We start from the raw sequence: 19,297 nt of genomic DNA, 5'->3' as shown, positions 1-19,297 counted from the left end.
GTTGTCGCTTGAGCCGTCTTCCGACGATGTACCACACATGAGTTGCCAAGCAAGGTTGAGCAACATGTTGCAGTCTGCCGCAAGCGTAGATTGTCCCATGATGTTGTTGCTGCAAGTATCGTCCTCCAACGCAATCCCACGTTGCACTAACAGTTGCTAAGCAACGCCAGACGCAGCGATCCGCCGCAAGTAACCAAAGCCGGCACCCATGCAACAACCTCTGGCCGCCAGTATAACTTTAGTCGCCGCCACGTGGGATCGACAACCCCCTTCGAGCCTGCCACCTGCATCATCCGCCTTGCCGCGTCACCGGCAGAAGCCACCCTTGATCAACGGCGACACCGACAATGTCGTGGGTCTCTACTCTCTATGAACGATGGCTCCAAGGAGGTGACGACGCCAATGCCGCTGCTCATCCACACAGTGGACAGGGTTTTCACCCAAAGGACCTCATGCAACAGGGATGAAGCTCCAAGATGACGCCTCCAACAGAGGAATGACGCCTAGGACGCCGTTGCCATCGCCACCAGCAGGGATGCCAGCAAGGCTTTCGCCCTGGAGAATCCCTTCCCAGCTGCACGCACCCAGCTCGACATGTCAGGACTGTAACCACGGAAAGCCCTCCCGGGGGGCGGTGCTGCCGCTGTGCCCCCTCGAGCCGCGACCATCTTGCTCCTGCATGCAACCTCCATTCAGCCGTACCTCCACCATGGCTGCTCCTCCCCTCGGTCGTTGGCGACGCAAGAACAACCGCTGATGCCCCCGAGGGAGCACATCCTCACGCCGCAGTCTTGCCACCGTGACACCGCCTTTGCGCCCCAGGTTCGGTCAGGACACAGCCGAAGGCCTCGTCTCTCCGGCCGGGCCGCCCGCAGCCGCGCGTTGCCTCCACGCTCATCGACATCGACGGACCGCCGCTGCCGTGAGGCCCACGTAGCCCCTGTCCGCCACCCCCGCTCGCGGCCACCACCATCTCTGCCTCGCACCGGCCAGATCCGCCAGCCCACGCGACGAATCCAACCATGGGAGTGCAAGAGATCTGGCCAATACGGCCTCAGATCCGCAGACTCCGGCCGCTGCCGCTGCCACCGCGCCCTACAGCATGGCAGGCTGAGCGGAGGCAGGCGCGCCCCGAGCCACGTAGAGCACCCCCCCTGGCGTTTTCCGCAGGCATGTGTACTTCCGGTGTCTTGAAAGGTTTTGGTCCCCCTATCAAATGTGTTTTTTGGGTGCCCCGGATAATGTGCTAATAGCATATCCGTCTATACTAGTCGTCTTTCAGCAAGCGCGCAATACATGCACATATATTGTGTATCACTAGCATAATACTCATACGTTGCTAAGAGTAATATAATAATAAACATATATAATACCATCAACTTTGTTTTCATTCATTTCATGTAAAAGCCGTACCATAATTGTGGGAGACATTAATTGTCCGTGTTATGAATGGGATTCCGATTGATTTGTCTGATTCCGATTGACGGACTAAGAAAACATTGCTTGCTTTAGAATTAGAATATAACGATAAAGGTAGAGATATATACTGCAATTCGTATTATACGTATACGTGCACCACAAGCAGCTGCGGCAGTTGTGCATGATTGCTGCGGCTAGTGAACGAAACAATGATCGAGCCGATGAGCAGTTAGCGAGCAGGGGGCGTGCCCACGGCAACTGCAGGGTTCAGGCTTCAGCAGCTCTCGATCGCTAGCCTGTAGCTCGATCTCGCATGCGACAGTTTTCATGTCGTATACTATACATGGGGACAGCGAAAAAAATGCGAAAGCAAAGCACGTACGCACGCAGCAACACAACAAGAGCTACGCGACAGAATAATATGCGCTGCACCACAGCCGCACAAAGGTAGTACCAAACACAATCTGATGGGGCTCGCTCGCACACGACGCCTGCCTGCCTGCAGCAGGATCGTCATCTCATCTCATATACATGAAATGCGTGGCAAAGTTTTGCTGTTACAGACACAGAGATTGTGTGTGTATGATTGAGAGATGCATACACACACAAAAAAGGACAGTGCTGATAGCTCCCACGTGAGTGGGGTCTGGGGAAGGAATAACCAATGCAAGTCTTTCCCCTGCATGCAGAGAGATGCATACACAGTTACACACAATTTGTGAACTGTTGAATGCAATGCAATGCCTTTGAAGACGCGAGAACGAAAGCTTTGCTTGGTCAGGGTCTTGGGTCGGGTGGGTTAAGTGGTCGCGCGTGCTGCAGCAAGTGGGCAGCATGCAGGTGCAGTGACAGTCAAGGCGCTACCAATGCGGCAATGCAAGCTTCAGTCAGCAGCTGGAGGCTAGTGCAGCGCTGCTGCATGCGCTACTGCTCTACTGTCTCTGGATGCAGCAGCGTGTCCTCCTGGCCCGGCCGGGAGAGCGTATAATTGAGCCCGGAAAGCCTGCGTGCTGGTCGGCGCGTCTGGGACCCCGGCCGGCCGTCCACCGCGAGCATCTTTCTATCCGACCATCCATGCATAAATCCTGGCCGGCCGGTGTTTCAAATTTCGTGGATCTTCCTTCGGCCCCCCTGTGAGATATAGAACAAAGGAAAGTTTTTTCAAGAAAGCTAATCGATTTTACAGGGAAATCGTAGGGTTACATTGTGGCTCCATCGGCCCAAAAAGAAAGAAAGAGAGAGAGAGAGACAGAGGTTGTGCATTCATGGCCCCTGCCGCCTCCCATCGGAACCAAGCGATGCATGCACGGACCTGCGGATTGCCCGGCTGGCCGACCGGGGCCCCGTTCATGTCCACGCGCGTCACCTCGCTCGCTCCCGATCAATGGCAGATGGAGTAGACGACCCTGCACTGCAGGCCGGTGTGCCCCCATGACCCAAGGAAAGGCATTGACGACGTGATGCTACGAGAGAGAGATCAGAGAGATCCATCCATCGATCAAAGAAAGGCTCCGAAACCAATGGCGCCCGGCTTTCGTTTCATTTCCAGCATGCACTTTGCATCTCTCTCTCTCTGCTTCGTCCGGACCTGCGGCCTTAGGTTCTCTAGGTCTCAGGGCAAGGGTCGAAGCAAAGAAAAGACACCCATGGATGGGTCCCTGAATGATGCCTTTTGCATGACGGCCCTGGTGCTCAAAAGGGTAGCCTGCTATGCATACACACACCGACTCCTACTAGAATTGGCGCGCAGCACCAGCCTTGATTTCAACGTGGAAGAGGAACAAAGTGTCTTCAGATGAGAGGGTACACCTGCAGCTTGGTGTGTACAAGTATGCACTACACATGCATATCCTTTATGTTTTGTGAGATATATACTTTGATTAGGTGGTGTTTGGTTGCAAAAAGGTCCCTAGACTAAATTTTAGTCTCTGGACTAAAAACTTAGTCTCTACATGTTTGGTTCCAGGGACTAAAAAAGACTAAATGTCATTAAATAAGTGCACAAATTATCATATTACCCCTAATCTGTATGCATACAAGAGGTGGAGACTGGGGTAGGGGTGGAATAGTAGGCCTCATGTAGGCTTTTAGTCCAAAAAAACTCCTCAAGAGGGACTTCTATTTCTTTAGCCCAACTACCAGTTTAGCCCCAAAAGTCCCACCTATTTGATTCTTTAGCCCCATAAGTCCCAAGGACTTTTGCATAAATCCTATAAACCAAACACCCCCTTAGAACATATCATTTAGTAGTGATCGTAGTGCTATCTGCTATGGAACATCATGGGAGCCTTAATTCCTAGTAATTTGGTATATCCATCCATATGACCACGATCCCAAATTCATGAGATCTTTTATGGCGCACAATACCACCACCTAGTGGTATATAGTTTGAAGAAGATCTAACCTTTCATTTGTAATATTTATTTTATAATTATTTTCTAGTTATAAATGAAAATGAAGAGATGGAATTACAAAAATAGTACAAATGAAATGGGTCTCGATGTCATTAATATTTTTCTCCATAGTTTCTTTCTTGAAGCAACAGTAGGGGTTCGGGGCCCCTACTGATTATAAATATTAAATGTTAAAAGAGTCTTTTTACAACAAAGTCTCAGGAAACGTAGAACGAAAGGGGGAAATTTTTTGAAGAAACAGCAAGAATTAACCAAAGAAGCTGATCCGTTCTTCTAGCTGATTTTTATGTTTTGATTTCACTCGATGCTGAAGCAGAACGAGTTCCTTCTTGACAGCCTCTCTGCAACGAGATATAGAGGGTCTGGTACCTTGAAAAATGAGGCCGCATTCCCAGATGGTCCAACACATAAGGATAATAATGTTCATGAAGATTGGTGTATGTAGTTGCTCCTTGATGTTTTCAAGCACTTCAGAAGTTGTTTCTGGATTCCCTACCTGCACTTGAATTAAACTCCAACAAGCCATTGCGTAACTACCTGTACTATTCACATATACTACGTATACTACTATTACGTAACGGGAAAAAACAGTAAACTATAGTGTGTATTATATGCAATAATGCGTGGGAAGTAGTAGCAATTTTGCTTGGAAAGCACATATTCCCCTCGGAACCCCTTTTGTCTTCTTCTCCATCACCTTTAGAGGAACACAAGAACAAAATAAAGCAATGATCGACCCCTTTTCTCATGCCTCTGCGTGATACTGATAGCTAAGCTAGCTAGCATGGGTGCGCCCATTTAAATACTAGATACTGTAGTGAACACCTTTGGACCCCAATGCAACATGGTCATCGATCGTATAGTTTGGATCTTGCTACTAATTAACACGACCACATTCAACAGTAATTAAACAATCATGCATATATCGACCTGCCACACATGCTTGCCCTGCCTACGTGCAGCGATTCGATTCGGCCTTACAATATGAGGTATAAAACAACCGCATGCGAGGGAGATGAAATTCAAAGGATTCACAAATCTTAACCATTTCACTCATGAGATGGTTGTGTACAAGTGCAGAGGCCGGAACAATTTTTGTTATCTAAAATGTTTCACTCATGAGGATGCATATGCAAATAATTCAAGAAAGACATAGGGAAATAAAATTGAATGATTAGTTTCTAGAGTTTTTTTAATATTATAATAGGTCACCTAATAAAGTTTTTAGTGCTAGCAAAAATTTGTTTTTCTAATTTTTTTAGGGAAGCAATCTAGTCCTAAAGTATATATTATAAGCTCTCTCAATAGCAAGGCTTCTACCTTAGCCTCTTCATAGCAAAAATATGTAGAAGCTCAGGTTAAACAAAGAATGAGATAGTCTCCTAGCTTCTCCGGTAACATGGTTTCTAATGGCCTATGTCAAATATGGGTAGCATGCATGTGGGTCTTCAAATAGCTTTTAGGCTTGACGTCCACATAGAAACATCTACACTAGTTGCAAGGTATTAAATTATTCACTTAAACATCACTCCATCATCCCCCAAAAAACATGTCATTGTAGGTAATGCATAGTTAATGGATCATGCTATTTAATCTCCTTCCAAAAAAGGCACTTTGTTAATTATCGCAAAAAATAGGAATAAGCATGACCATTCAATCATGATAATCCGGCCGCACATGTAGGATAGTTAAGGGCGTGGAATCACAACATTAGGTAAGGGCAGTGAGGTTATTTTCCTAGAGCGTGTACTAATCTATCTAGAAATCCTAGAATTATTTGTTCTTTGAGACTGAGAGAGTATGTAGTATATATATTATTTCTTATTTAAAAAAATAATGGGTAGTTGTTACTGTGCTCCATTATTTTTTCTCATATATACACAACTAGGGAGGCTTGCGCGGCTAGTATTGATAATAGAAATATATCTTGCACCTTTTTACATCTAACTATTGTTTGTAAATTTATTTTTTCTCAACAGCGTCATCTTTTTCTTTTTTATTGCATAGTGTGCCAAATTGTTTAAAAGAATTGAAATTTAGCATTGCTGGCATAATAATTTTGTTTGCTATGACTCTACTATCATCATCTATATTTATTAATCTCCTCTAAATAATGATATGACAGCAATCATTTTATTTATCTTTAGTTTCTATTATGATGAAAATATATAAAATTTTATTTATAATAATAATTAAATTCTTAATCTTAAATAAATTATAGAAAAGAATATATAACTGAAAGCAAGATGTCGGTTCTCCTAAAGGCCAATACAGGATGCTATTATAAATCACATCCACACTTGATACTCATCAAGGCGGTGTGCGGCGGTAGTTCCAGGCCAATACCACTCTGAGTAATAGTGTGTTTATTTGTGTTTGGCCTTGAGCCCGGCTGAAACTCCGAGGGGGAGAATAATGGCGTAATGTATCTTCCTCCTCCCTAATCCAACTTCTCCTTCATCTATTTCGAATCCATGATATTGGATTCCTATCGATTACGGGACAGGACAACTTGGTGTTGTCTATCCAGGGCTCGGCATAGGCTGCCTGTCTAATTGGAGTGAAAGCGAGATCACATTTTTCATCGAGCTTGCCAGTCTACAGGTTGTGTGCATACCCATTTCCACCATAACATGCTTCCCTTGGAGGGGCGTGTGTTTCTCCGCATTGGCGCGCTCCCTTGGGCCTTCTTCCATCAAACTCAAATGGACTTGTTTAGAAACCCGAGAGAGGGAGTTATCACTTTTTTTGACGTCTAACATGTGCACACATGCTTATAATTAAGATTGTATGCCTGTTTGAATTTCCAAGCATATTCTAGGTCCTCTTTTTTTCCATAATTTTGTTCCGACTTAAAATCCTTTTCTCATCTTAATTCAAATTCTCTCCTTATTTTATCCATTCCCTTTGGTACCCTTTAATAATACGTCCCTACCCTAAATGGAAACAATAGTATTTATAATATAAAATGAGTATCATTATGTATAATATGCATATATATGAGATAGCCTCGATGAACACGGGATAAACATAATATGTATATATAGCAAACACTATATTATTACCTTAAAAATTTCTTCAAATAGTTTTCGATGTGAAGCCGTTGTTGATTATGACATCAATATCCAATCTCAACTAATAATTTCTTCTCAATGCATAAATTTGGCAAAGTGTTTAACCTTCCTTGAGAAATTATAGACCTCAAAATCTCAAATGGGTTCTCCAACAACTGCAGCATTGAAAAACTTCTTTCAGCCGATGCCATAGTCACAAATATTGGGATAACAGTCCACTTCTTCGACATGCTGAAAATGTCCATAGCTGATATTGTTTCATCTGGCAAAATCAACTGGGTGACACTTTGCTTGGAAATAAGATCATCAACAGCCTGTTGCAATATATCAACGGGTAATATTGATGCAATCTATCATTTACATGGATTTTTTAACATGCGGTTTTGATCACCATTTATCAATATCATCTAGACACATTTCGTCTACATCAATACCTTATACCTATGTAATCTCCCTTGTGCAGTTGAGCCCTTGCCTTGCCGTCGTTATTGGTGCTGGCGTGCTGCAAACAAACTGACACCGTGACGCAGCCGAGAGCCAACGGTAGGCCTTGAGTGTTGCCACCATGCCGAGCGCCCTCTCACGCTGAGCAGTTCGGAGACTCGGATTCTGCCGACGGCGGCCGCCCACCCAAGTTATAATCTACATCAGCTATGCCCTAATGCCTGTTGCCTAATCGCTAATTGCACGTAGGCTGACCAATCATCAGGGGTGGACGGGCATAGAGTCATATAGCGCCGCATGTACCTTCTTGCTTAGGCCTGGGCACTGGATATAATATTTTCTTTTCATTATTAAACTTAATATCAATTGTGCGTAATTTATAGATTGATATATGGGTATTTTGGACTAATATTTATCGTAATGGCAGTGGTGGATAATTTTAATTTCTCTTATTTTCTCCGATTAATGTGAGAATTTTTAGGCCTTGAGAGAGAACGTGGAGGCTCTGTTTGTTGGCCAAATAATAAGATAATAGATGGCTTCCTAATGTAACTAAAATAGCTTGGGCAATAATGTATACATGAATAAATGTTTGGAATGTTAAACATTCAGGGGTGATGTCAATAATAACCATCTCATAGAAGGCTTTTAAAAGCTAATGAAATATTACCTGTCCGGGGTTCTGTGAGAAAAATGCTGCACACGAATTATTACGATTTGACTTTGCAATACTCTGAAAGACAGCTTAATATCATTAGGTCATGATGGGTTAGAAGCTCCTTCAAAAGGTTGCAATCATAGCATCAAATGGTTGTTGTTCCGAGTCATCCTGAGATCTAACTGTTTTAAGTGCCAGAGATCGGTTTAATCAAAACGATCGAGATACCCTTTTGAAAAGAACTCGTATGCCCACTTAAAGGCTTAAAGGTCCATAGTCACATTTGAAACTTTTCAATCATTCTTTTCTCACCTTTTCTTTTCTCCCGATGCCTTTCTGTTGGCTTTCAGCTCCTTTAAGGAAGTGTAGGGCTCTCCTCTTTTTATATTGATGTGATGTTTGCACAAGACCCGATCGATGGACTGATGTGCCGGGGACATGCAGATCGATGTGCATACTCAAGTCATTGTTGGCACCTTCAAATTAAGATCGACCTTGTATAATCAGGCACCACTCTGATAGTAAAGGGATGTTTCCGACATCGTTGAACCTCGCCATGGGTAAAAATTATATCTATATAAAAGTTAAGTTTGAAATATTCGGATCCCTTATTCAAATTAAACTTCATGTTCCCAACAAAAGTGCATGGAAAAGTGCATGCGTGACCTAAATGTTGCATAGTGTAAATGATCCGATGGTAGCAGTTATATATATTAACTTCAATATCTCAAGACTTCTATTGATGAAGAAGTTGATAATAGTATCTTATTAGTTACTAGCATAGTGCTCGTGCGTTACAACGTCGGTTAATATAATAAATCTACGTAATACCATCAACTTTGTGTTCATTTACTTCATATACAGGCCATGTTATGATTATGCGAGACATTGATTGTTCGCGTTCCGATTGGAATTTGGATTGATTTGTTCGGATTGATGATTTGCCCAAACTCCAATTAGGATTCTAGTTGACAGACCAAGGAAACATTGCTTGCTTAATTAGTTATTTGCTTGACAACATTTTTTGTGTTTACCAATGTAGCTAAATTAACAACTTTCTCAATATAAGAAACTTTTACAAATTACACATGCACCTTGATACAAGGAAGTAGTAGGATGAATATATGTTCTACAGTGTACCTATTTTTTCTGAAATGGAATCAAGCAGAAGAGCCGCCGACTATATTAAAAAGAAAAAAAACAACACTTAGACCGGGCACAACAACAAAGACACCGGCCGGCATGACAACAACGACAACAACGACAGTGTACCTATTTAAACACATTATTGCAAGTTTTGGTAGTTTAGCTAGCGCATGCTGCAGATGCATGCATGGATTTCTCTTAAGTGACTTTTTTTAATAAAAAGAAATCAAACAAGCGGTGCACACCTCAAACTTGTATGCATTTTAGATTTGCAGTGTAAAAGGACAGAGAACCAATGAGCACGAAGGCACGGGCATCTGCCCATACTTGGCATCTCAATCTCCTGGCTAGCTCCACCCTTTTCTGCACTGACGCGACATGAATGGATGTGGGGCTGATCTGATCAGTCCTCATGTTACTTTCTTTTCTTTTCCGTTTAATTTTCAGGGGGTCGTAGGACAGCCGGCCCTGCATTGATGTTGGGCATTCTCCAGTTTTGTTCTTGGAGGGGGAGAACTGGAGAAGGCCCAGAGACCAACTTTTTGCACCCTTTGCTGCCATGGAATCATACATCACAATTACCGAGGCCACAAAGTGTGTGTTTTACCTTGGGGAAAAGTCCTAGCTATCCTAGCCCCTTTATTCCAAGTTTCCAACACACCACGCACACACATGCTGAAAAAAGATGGTGGTGGTAGTACAGTAGGAACTTATATGCAAGGAAAAATTAAAGAATTAATAAATTAAAGTGACCTGTCCTAAGAGGAAAATGGGCCGGGGTATTGAGTTCGCAAGAACCTTACTAGCAACGGCCAACGGCTAAGAAAGATCATGTTCAAGGTACGGGTTGACAGTGAAAGTTGCGGTCAATTAGCGATCTTAATAACCCCGTGTCTCTACAGAGAACACGTCAGAGCTCCTGCCATGTTGTCCCGTCCTGAAGAAAAATAGGAGTGATCTTCGAATCAGAAACCTTATTATTACTTTACTTTAACCCAACTGAACTTGCTATTAATATGTCCAATATTGTTCCAGAAACCATACTAGTTTTCCTTGAAGTCTGTAAACCATATATAGGATGTTTTCAACTTAATTAAGATCTATTCTACTTCCATTTGTTAGCAACATGATTAGACATATACATCAACTCGCCAGACAGACAAATACTATATAGCAGACGGCAAGACAAAATAATTGACAATACTTTGGCAGTTTTCTGTAAACCATTTTCTTTTCTGGGGAACAATTTGTACCATTAGTACCAGTGACTGATCGATAAGGCGTTTTAGCCCCATGTATGGCTAATATACCCGAGGGAGAAAAGACTTGTCTCTTTGGTGCCATGTGTTGAAGGCTATGCTTCGGGATCTAAAGGCAGAGATCCTACTATAGTCTTAGCAGAAATGTTATAATGGTGAGAGAGAGAGAGAGAGAGAGAGAGAGAGAGAGAGAGAGAGAGAGAGAGAGAGAGAGAGAGAGAGAGAGAGAGAGAGAGCGAGCGAGCTTTTCTTGGCTGATGCCTTGAAAGGAGGAATGGGAACAAAGGTACCAAGCAGATACAAAAGGAGGGGAAAGCGGTGAAGCCTTATGGGCATCTCCATTTCTCTAACCCGATATAGCTTCCATTGGTGGGGTGTGTGTTCTTGAGAGATTGCAAAAGCTCGTCATAGAGTGAGACCTTTTCATCCTCCCCCTCTTGGAATTAGCATCGATTAAGATCCGCTTTACAGCCACCATCATGATGGCATCTTCGTCCTCCTCCTCCAACCTCAGTGATCATCTCGTGCAAGATGACCTCCCATGGCCTTCTTCCTTCCTGCCATTTGCTCCAGCTCCTCACAGCGCCCTTATTGGAGGCAGCCATCAATGGAGCCAGCAAACCCAATCTCTGTAAGCACCTGCTCTAGCACTACTATTGTTGCTTATGTTTGTAATTCTCTTAAGGCCAAAATTAGAAGATTTTCAAATTTTTAACAATACTGTTTGCTTTCCTTTCCATCTTGCTCCCACACTCCCTCTATCTCAAAATAAGAAAAAAAAATATTAGGGATGCCGTGGAGTGTATTCATGTTCTTTACTATCTGGATTCTTCCTAGGATTTGGAGTTTTCCTCTGCATGCTTGTTCTCTCCCTCCCTGTTGTCTCTATGGAGTCTAGGGAATTGTAGCTCGGCAAAAAGACAACTATAGGCAGAAAGAGATAAAAGAACTGGCGAAACTTATGCGCATGACACCATCCAAAAATTTGTTGGTTTCCTCCGAAAGGTTTCTGTGCATTTTTCCTTTTGTCATTGACGCCATGTATCACACGCACACACCATTTCTCGTTTGGTCGGGATGTCAGATGAATTCTTTTTTAAAACTAAGCCTTGATTCTCTTTCTTGCAGAAACTGTGCTGATCACCATTATTATCACTCTGACGAGCTTGAGGTCCTCTCAGTACAAGGCCACAATCACAGCCATCACGCTGCTTCTCCATTGCTCCCTCACCAGCTCAGCTCCCTGCTAATGATGCAAGAACTAGGGTTCCAATGGAGCAACTGCAGCTTCGCGGACACCTCCTCCGTGCCCATGAACGGCCAGCAAGATGGGCACAGCAAGATCAAGGAGGAGGAGCCACTTAACCCAAGGTCATCGTGTGCGGGCACGGCGGCTATATCTTATTACCATGACATCGACGGCGGCGGCGGCGGCCTCCCCGCCATGGCCGCCGCCGACCTGGACGGCACCGTGCTCCCGAGCGTCAACATCTCGCGGCCGCAGCAGCTGAAGGCGTGGCCGGCGGCGCCGCCGCCTCTCCCCGGCGACGCGTTCGAGATACTGGCTTCGTCGAGGCTGTGCAAGACGCTGCTGCTGAGCCAAGCTTCTTCAGTACTGCTCCATAATGGCATGCCTTTGTTGAGATCAGAGAATGTGCCCTATGGCCCTCCTGCTGCTCATCCCCAAGGACCATCCGGTGACAACTACAACCAGCAGGTCAGTCAAATTAAGTACAGTGTAGTCGTGTAGAGCTTGCTTGCACAGTATTTTTCCTCAGACAGAACTGAAAGGAAAAGGATAGCTAGTAATGAAAGTGTAGGGCTACTAAGTGTAGTACACTTGTGCTATCTAGAACAGTATATATAGTTAATAAGTACCATCGCAACGCTGCCATTGTTTAACTTGCATTTTCCCAGAGAACTATGTATACCCAGCACCTAAAATACTTGAATGATTGTATCTGATTCAAATTTGATCTAGAAAACTTAGCTTTAGGAAAGCTCAAGATGCATCAAACTGAGTCATCAGTGCAAATGCTGATAAGTTTTTTTTTCTTTGCCCTGAACAGTTGATGCATGGTATATATGCTGTTGTGTCTTAAAACTGAAATGTGAAGTATAGCCTTTTCACATTTTCATTAACGTTCAAAACCTGAGCATGCATGTCTTGAGATATTTAATCATTTGATTTAAAATATTAATTTATAGGTGACAACATGGAATCATTTTTTTGGTATTTAGAGTACTCTATCATGAAAATTACTAAGATATATATGGCATTTCCCCCACCTTAAAAAAATGCCGATCTACTAGCCTCCTGGTCGCCTAGACATGTGTAGGGTACAGTGGCTAAACATGCATGCATGTACATAGCACACCGTATGTACGTAGGTAACATTCAAAAGTAGTTGACTAGTCACTGGAAACTAGCTCTCCTGTTTTACAGGCACGTCGTAGGCATTTGTGTCATTGTGTAAGTACTTTAGAAAATCAAAGTGTATATTTACAACCAGCATTAAATTTTTTTCAAACCATATATAATACGTTTACTGTACATGATTGTATAACAAGATTATTCAAATTTCAAAGTGCTCACACTAGCCATTTGGGTTTATAGTTATAAACGATACATTATTGGAGAAATAATTAGAAGTAAAATTCTACTTTTCAATAGCGAGCCAAAAAATAATCTCGATCTTGTTTTTTTGTAAAAAAAACTTGTATGCTTCATCAAAGAGGAAACGTACGTGTAACACTTATGGTTACTAAATACTCCAGAGCAAGCAAGGGATACTAAATATCATAATGAGCCACATATATGTACGAGTACCCAGCTAGTATATACATCTACCTACGCAGTAAGTACATTATAAACACAGCATTTTTTATGCCAAATTAAAAGACACTGCGAGCTTTCAGTCACACAGGACCATTTATTCAGTGCTGATATATAGGTCATGCTGGACAGCATGCATGCAGCTAGAAGATTGTAGGATGCTCATACGACTGATAGAATGATAGATGAGCAACAAGCTTTATGGTGGGTACAGACTAGACTACAGGGCCAATCGCGTGCCTGACGGATCTGCAGTAGCAGTAGTGCTGCCCAGGGCATCATCAGAAGCAAGAGTAGCTTGCAGCTGATGAGCAAGCTAGCCTTAAACCAGCTAGGCCCGGGCGGCCTGTCCAAGTTGTACAAGTGCAGCCTCTCCTTTCCGCAGCTGCGTGCGCGCAGGCGCAGGCTTTAGGATCGGAGTGGCCTGGCGCCATCTTTTTCGGCCCAAGATGATCAGTAGCACCCATAGAAGCAGCATGCATCCAATGCAATGTGATGTGCCCCTCTCGCAAACATGAATCGGCCTTGAGTTAGTTCAGGAACTGTTTTTCGCAGGCTTTATTTGCAGTAGTAGTTGCAGGGGCAATAATTCTTCAAATATACTCCCTCGGTTTCAAATTACATCATTTGAAATAATTCTTCGAATATACTCCTTCAATTTCAAATTACAGGTCATTTTATTCTTTAGAGACATAGATTTTGTTATGCATCCCACTGCTTCGGTTACTACGTACAAGTATAAAATGTGTGGAAAATACAGTAAATTAAAGTTCCATTATTATGAAACCAGCATTTTTTTTGGTGGCGCTAGGAGTACGTACGTTTTGATTAATGATTTTCTTGAAATAACGTTTTGGCTACTAATGGCCGCATGCATGCTTGTGTGAGAGCTTTTGCAGATGGGTGCGGCGTCTTTGGCGAACGGCGGAGGAGGCCGCCATTGGAGCGCGGAGCACGACGCGGCGCCGGCGTGTCAAAAGGCGGCACGCCCGGCGGTGGTGCCGTCGCAGTCGCAGTCGCCGCAGGCGCCGTCGCTGAAGAAGCCTCGAGTCGAGTCGCACTCCTCGACCGTCGTCCCTTCTTTCAAGGTATGCATGCCTCATCTCCTCACTTCGATCATGCACATGTATGTACTAGTTAGGATTGGGATAGCTGATGTTTTCTTGGTGCTAATGGCTCGATTGCTGGAGTACATGCAACCATATACTCATGCTGCCCTTTGATTAGGTAAGGAAAGAGAAGTTAGGGGATCGAATTGCAGCTCTTCAGCAGCTGGTCTCACCGTTTGGCAAGGTAACAACCTTTAAGAGCTGCCGCCAAAGATTACTTGGCCTTTCAGTCTGTTTATGTATATATGTGTATCAACCTCTGACAGAAACTTATCAAGCTTTGATCTACATTTATAACCTTTACCAAATTTTTTTCTCGGTTAAAATATATTGAATTTTTTCTATCTTGACAACATCAAATGAGTTTCATTATTAATCCACAGCAAAATATATCTTGTTAGTTCGTCTATTTGGTACTGTGGATGTTAATGTATTTTTTCAATAAACTAAGTGAAAAGATAAGGTGGGCACTCTATTCAACCTTAACCATAATTCAGGGTTACTTTTGCAAGCATGTGTGTGAGTACATATTGATTCTGTACCTGATTATGTGCAGACTGATACTGCATCGGTGCTCATGGAAGCCATTGGGTACATCAAATTTCTTCAAGACCAAGTCGAGGTAATGGCTGTCAAACCATTTTTAGTTTAGCCACACTACTGAAATTTCTTCAGCTACGATTGAGAACTGATGATAAGCCTTATGTTCAAGAATAAAAGAAAATATTTCCATGTACTGGCAAATGCTACGATTTCCTCCTGACAGCAGTTTAATCACCCCCTGCAGACTTTGAGCGGCCCCTACTTGAAATCCTCCAGAAATAGGAAACCCAGCAGGACAACACAGAGGGTACAACATATTTTACTCTATATCTAATCAAACACTCATTTCCAAAAAAATTCAAGGAATCTTGTTGACCTAATGTTCTGTGCTGCTTTGCATTGTGGTGTGTTGAACCAGGGGGCTTCAAACGCAAATGGCGGCGAGCAGGAGGAAACACGGCTTGACCTGCGCAGCAGAGGGCTCTGCCTGGTGCCTCTCTCGTGCACGTCGTACGTGACCAACGAGAATGGAGTCTGGGCTCCACCCAACTTTAGGGGAAACTGATTCATGTCAGCTAGAGACACAACAGGGCAGTGTATCGGAACTAATTGACGGTTAATCAGAGTTCTTCCGGCCAAAAAAAGGGAAAAAATTGTATCCTCTATCCTTGTGTCGTCTGTCTATCTGACGCATTTGATTCTTGTTTGCCCCACCCACACATACAACAGTTAGCTTATCATCTCCACATAGCACCCAAAACAAAGAAGGCTAGAGATGGACTGCACCATGAACTTCAAAGAGTTCCATTGAACAAGCATGGCGCTAAAAATTTTATAAAACTTTTGAGGTCTTATATCGTGAGCCATCAAAGTATACAGAACATGGATAAATCACTCCATGTATATAAAATGCTAGGGTGAACAAAGAAGTACATGTAAGTTAGGTGCATCCACTAGGTAACCACTCTTGTGGCATGTCCTGCAGGGTTGCAACACAACAGACCCAACAAAATCAGTAGCTGAGGCCTCCGATACTTTGCTTATCCATTTACAACGCAAAACGCATCATGATGTGGACCCTTTGCTGCTTGTAGTCATAAAGGATTCACCGCAGCCACACTCCCCTTTGGAATTTGGGTTTATGAACACAAACTCGGACCTACAGCAGGATTATTTAGTTAATAACTGAAAACAGATAACCAGGGGGCAAATAACATAGTCACTAGGAGGAGCCATACTTCAGTGGATCATCAACATAGTCCATCTTGGTTCCAATAACATGCATTAATGCCTTGGGGTCGATAAGCACTTTAACCCCTTTCTCCTCGACAAGCTCATCAAACTTCCCCTTCTCATCTGAAATTAGATGATGCACATTGAGTAAGATCAGAGGCAACCAAGTGAAGCCAGCAGACAGCAGTAACAGCAAAGCAAAAGGGTTAGATAGATATCCAGAACACAATACAATGATGCTTCGATGGCCTTTAAATACCATGCATGCTCATAACTGGAAGGGAGCTCATTGTGTGGACCAATTTATGTAGACAAAATCATAAAGATACCTGCCACTCTGCTTACTCACCATCACCACCAGTTTGTACCAAATTTCTCTGGATAGTAATGTTACACTTGGAAGCTACAACTTAGCAGACATGGCCAGGCTTTTTATAGCAGGGATTAATGCTGATGCAATTGTAAAAAAAAAAGGGGGTACATGCTGCGCAAGCACGAGGAAACAATCCAATCAGGTATTATGACAGTATTAAAAAACATTGAACATCCAACCTACATACCTAAATAGCAACTAGACGGTAAGAAAACTAAGCATGGTATACATGGTATAGACACCATGGTCAGCATCTTATATTGAATTCTACATATTTGATGCTGGGGACAGTATGCAGCAAGATATGTAGCAAGTATGCAACACGAACTTATTGAATTTGAGGAGCATATCATTTTCTCTATCATTTGTGAGCCCTCTAAAAAACTGTCTGAAGTTTGTTGAAGTCAGAGAGGTTCTTGGTATGAAAGTGAACCTATGAACAACGGCAGAGCCGCGGGGGGGGGGGGGGGGGGGGGCACCAGGGGCCATGACACCCCCTAATCCCACAAAAAATTTTGAAGACCCTTTCATCCAGCAGGCACGGCACAGCCCAGTATGGCATCACAGGCCCAATAGAAGCCCTGGCCCCCGGGAGCTGGAGCCTGGAGGGACACGGAGCCGCGGAGGGCGATTCCCCGCGCCGTCGCCTGTCACGGCCAGGCCATGGCTATCGGCTCAGGCTCACCTTCCCTGCCGATGAGCGGAATCGCGAGCCTCGACGCCGGACAGGAGCGGCGTGCGGAGGCGGAAGGGAATCAGCAGGCAGCCCCCATGCCTAAGGTCTGCAAACCTAACCTCCCCCCCCCCCCACCCCCACCCCCACCCCCAAATTCTATTCTATTCTTTGCTGAGGAATGAGGATTCAGTATTGCATCTGTACTCTGTAGAACACTAGAATTCACAATCGTGTATTCATGTGTAGCTAAGAAAAGAAATATGCCTTGAAACCTTAACCTTGAGCCCTTGACATTTCTAGGAAATCACGGTTAAACCAAAAAGGAAGGCACAGACACTTTTTTCCTTTTACAAGAAGATTGAAGGCACAACTACCGATCTGCAAGTACAAGGGCAAGATCATCTGGTTGATCAGGATCAGAACCCTCAATCTGAAGAAAATGTTGTACAGGAAGATGAAGCTCCAAGACAACCATCTCATAAAGTTCAGAGACCAAATTCAGGTGGTGTTTTGGTAGTTGGGCGCGATCCAGGTTTACGCTGCCAAATTTGGGAGTATCCTGTTGATAAACAAGATGAAAGCTCGGAGAATATACATGATGCATGGTCCATACCAATTTCTCAAGGATGAGTACCCTCTTTCTGGTTCGCAGAAACACCAACGTAGGTTTCAAGCTCATTGGTTCAAATCTAAGAGACTGCATGATAGTCTATATCGAGAGGGAGATTGCCATTAAGTTCACGACAGATTCAATCATCGATGATCTCTATGCAAAGAAGAACCGCAAAGTACGACTTAAATGAAAATGTTAGTTTTTGTTGACCCTTTTGTAAAGTGCAGCTAGCTTTTGGGAATGGGCTATGGTTCCTGACTACATGCCTACACGAACACCATAAAAATCTGGTGTCAAATACACTTAATGGCTATATTATCTAATGTGTACATATTGATCTTGGTCTTCCAGCCCCCCGGAATTTTCGCTGGCTCCGCCACTGCCTACGAAGAACAGGTACAAGAAGAAACAAGGAAAGCAGTAATACCGGCATAGTTGAGCGTATATGAGAGGCCGTTGCAGCCTCGGGCTTTGACGCCAAGCCGCAGGTACGGCCGCTGCCTGAGGCTGAGGAGCTGCCGGATCCTGGACGCCGCGGCATCCGTCAGCGTGAGGGCCTGCCTCCGGATGGCCCTGTCAGCCGCAGCCCTCAGCAAGGAGGACGACATGGCTAACTGGCTGCCGCTTCCTCAGGAAACCCCTCCTCCAAGAACAAGCTGCACAAGCAAGGTCCTAACAGAGTCACATAAAAAGAACATGTTGATTTCAGCAATATTTCACCATAGGAGAACACGAGGGGGACATGCCAGATGGGAAAGCTAACTTTGAGCACTCCACTTGCTTCCAATATTCCAATCACAAGCATCAGGTACACTTTCCATCACAAAAATTAGGCGTACGAACAAATGAACAGTACCACCAGACACCAGAGACAGAGACCAACACTTCAAATTATCCTGTTTTGACAAAGCGCAAATTTTCTGCGCTACCCAATTAAACTGATCTGCTTTCCAAAATAAACTAAAACTGATCTGACCGTGAACAGAAACAGAAGCAAAATAACCGCACAACCCTAGGTATCACAAAATCGTAGTCACAAATCAACACAAACAAATTTCGCCAAATAGAAGGATCCAGAAGAGGGAGGGGGGGGCACGCAACATGCCAACATCTCACCTATGGTGTACTTCGCCTAGGTTAGAAGGGGCTCCCGAGGGTCGTGGACGCGCGCCAGAAAGGCCCCCCGCGGGGCTTCGCCGCGCACCGGGAGGGGAAGCCTAGACGCCGCAAGGAGAGGCCGCCGTCGCCTGGATGTCGCGAGGGAGGGAGGGAAGCAGGATGCGGTAGGAAATGGAGAGGCCAATCTCAGACCGGGAGCCTGGATGTCGCGAGGGAGAACGAGGGAAGATGATGCGGTGGGAGAGCCGCCCAACCTCACCGTGACGTGTTCCTCTTCTTCTCCGAGACGTTTGGAAACCCGGATTGGAGGCGTGAGGTGTCGGGAAGGTGGAGACGGGCCGCTACGTTTCGCGACTCTACCAGCTGGGACCAACCGGGCCT

At 44.3% G+C, this 19,297-nt stretch overlaps 2 protein-coding genes across 5 annotated transcripts; one reads left to right on the top strand and one right to left on the bottom strand.

Annotated features, from left to right (window-relative positions):
• Positions 1-10,608: 10,608 nt before the first annotated feature.
• LOC120706276 (transcription factor bHLH110-like) lies at positions 10,609-15,567 on the top strand. The gene is made up of 7 exons (XM_039990879.1): positions 10,609-11,045; positions 11,543-12,131; positions 14,150-14,338; positions 14,478-14,543; positions 14,916-14,981; positions 15,147-15,209; positions 15,321-15,567. The coding sequence occupies exons 1-7, from the start codon at positions 10,894-10,896 to the stop codon at positions 15,465-15,467; spliced, it is 1,272 nt and encodes a 423-aa protein (XP_039846813.1). The 5' UTR covers positions 10,609-10,893; the 3' UTR covers positions 15,468-15,567.
• A 111-nt stretch (positions 15,568-15,678) lies between these two features.
• On the bottom strand, positions 15,679-19,229 carry LOC120706277 (iron-sulfur assembly protein IscA-like 1, mitochondrial). Of its 4 annotated transcripts, none has more exons than XM_039990881.1 (4): positions 18,914-19,229; positions 18,225-18,453; positions 16,141-16,258; positions 15,679-16,061 (listed from the first exon to the last, which is right to left on the bottom strand). In XM_039990881.1, the coding sequence occupies exons 2-4, from the start codon at positions 18,403-18,405 to the stop codon at positions 15,968-15,970; spliced, it is 393 nt and encodes a 130-aa protein (XP_039846815.1). In that variant the 5' UTR covers positions 18,406-18,453; positions 18,914-19,229; the 3' UTR covers positions 15,679-15,967. The 4 variants fall into 4 exon arrangements, with proteins under 4 accessions (XP_039846815.1, XP_039846816.1, XP_039846818.1 ...); XM_039990882.1 differs by having other exon boundaries at positions 18,225-18,469; positions 18,914-19,209; XM_039990884.1 differs by having other exon boundaries at positions 18,225-18,440; positions 18,914-19,209.
• Positions 19,230-19,297: the final 68 nt, after the last annotated feature.

This window comes from Panicum virgatum, chromosome 5K, assembly GCF_016808335.1.
Source record: "Panicum virgatum strain AP13 chromosome 5K, P.virgatum_v5, whole genome shotgun sequence".
NCBI classification, from domain to species: domain Eukaryota; kingdom Viridiplantae; phylum Streptophyta; class Magnoliopsida; order Poales; family Poaceae; genus Panicum; species Panicum virgatum.
Note: the sequence above shows the minus strand (reverse complement) of the source record. Positions and strands in the feature narration are given on the sequence as shown.

Bases quoted from the DNA above. Each gene is read 5' to 3' on its own strand.
- LOC120706276 (XM_039990879.1), top strand. From the start codon at position 10,894: ATGATGGCATCTTCGTCCTCCTCCTCCAACCTCAGTGATCATCTCGTG. The intron at 12,132-14,149 runs GTCAGTCAAATT...GAGCTTTTGCAG, and splicing joins GTGACAACTACAACCAGCAG to ATGGGTGCGGCGTCTTTGGC. The intron at 14,982-15,146 runs GTAATGGCTGTC...CACCCCCTGCAG, and splicing joins TTCTTCAAGACCAAGTCGAG to ACTTTGAGCGGCCCCTACTT.
- LOC120706277 (XM_039990881.1), bottom strand. From the start codon at position 18,405: ATGTCGTCCTCCTTGCTGAGGGCTGCGGCTGACAGGGCCATCCGGAGG. The intron at 16,259-18,224 runs GTATTACTGCTT...ATCTAATTTCAG, and splicing joins ATATACGCTCAACTATGCCG to ATGAGAAGGGGAAGTTTGAT. The intron at 16,062-16,140 runs GTATGGCTCCTC...ATCCTGCTGTAG, and splicing joins TATGTTGATGATCCACTGAA to GTCCGAGTTTGTGTTCATAA.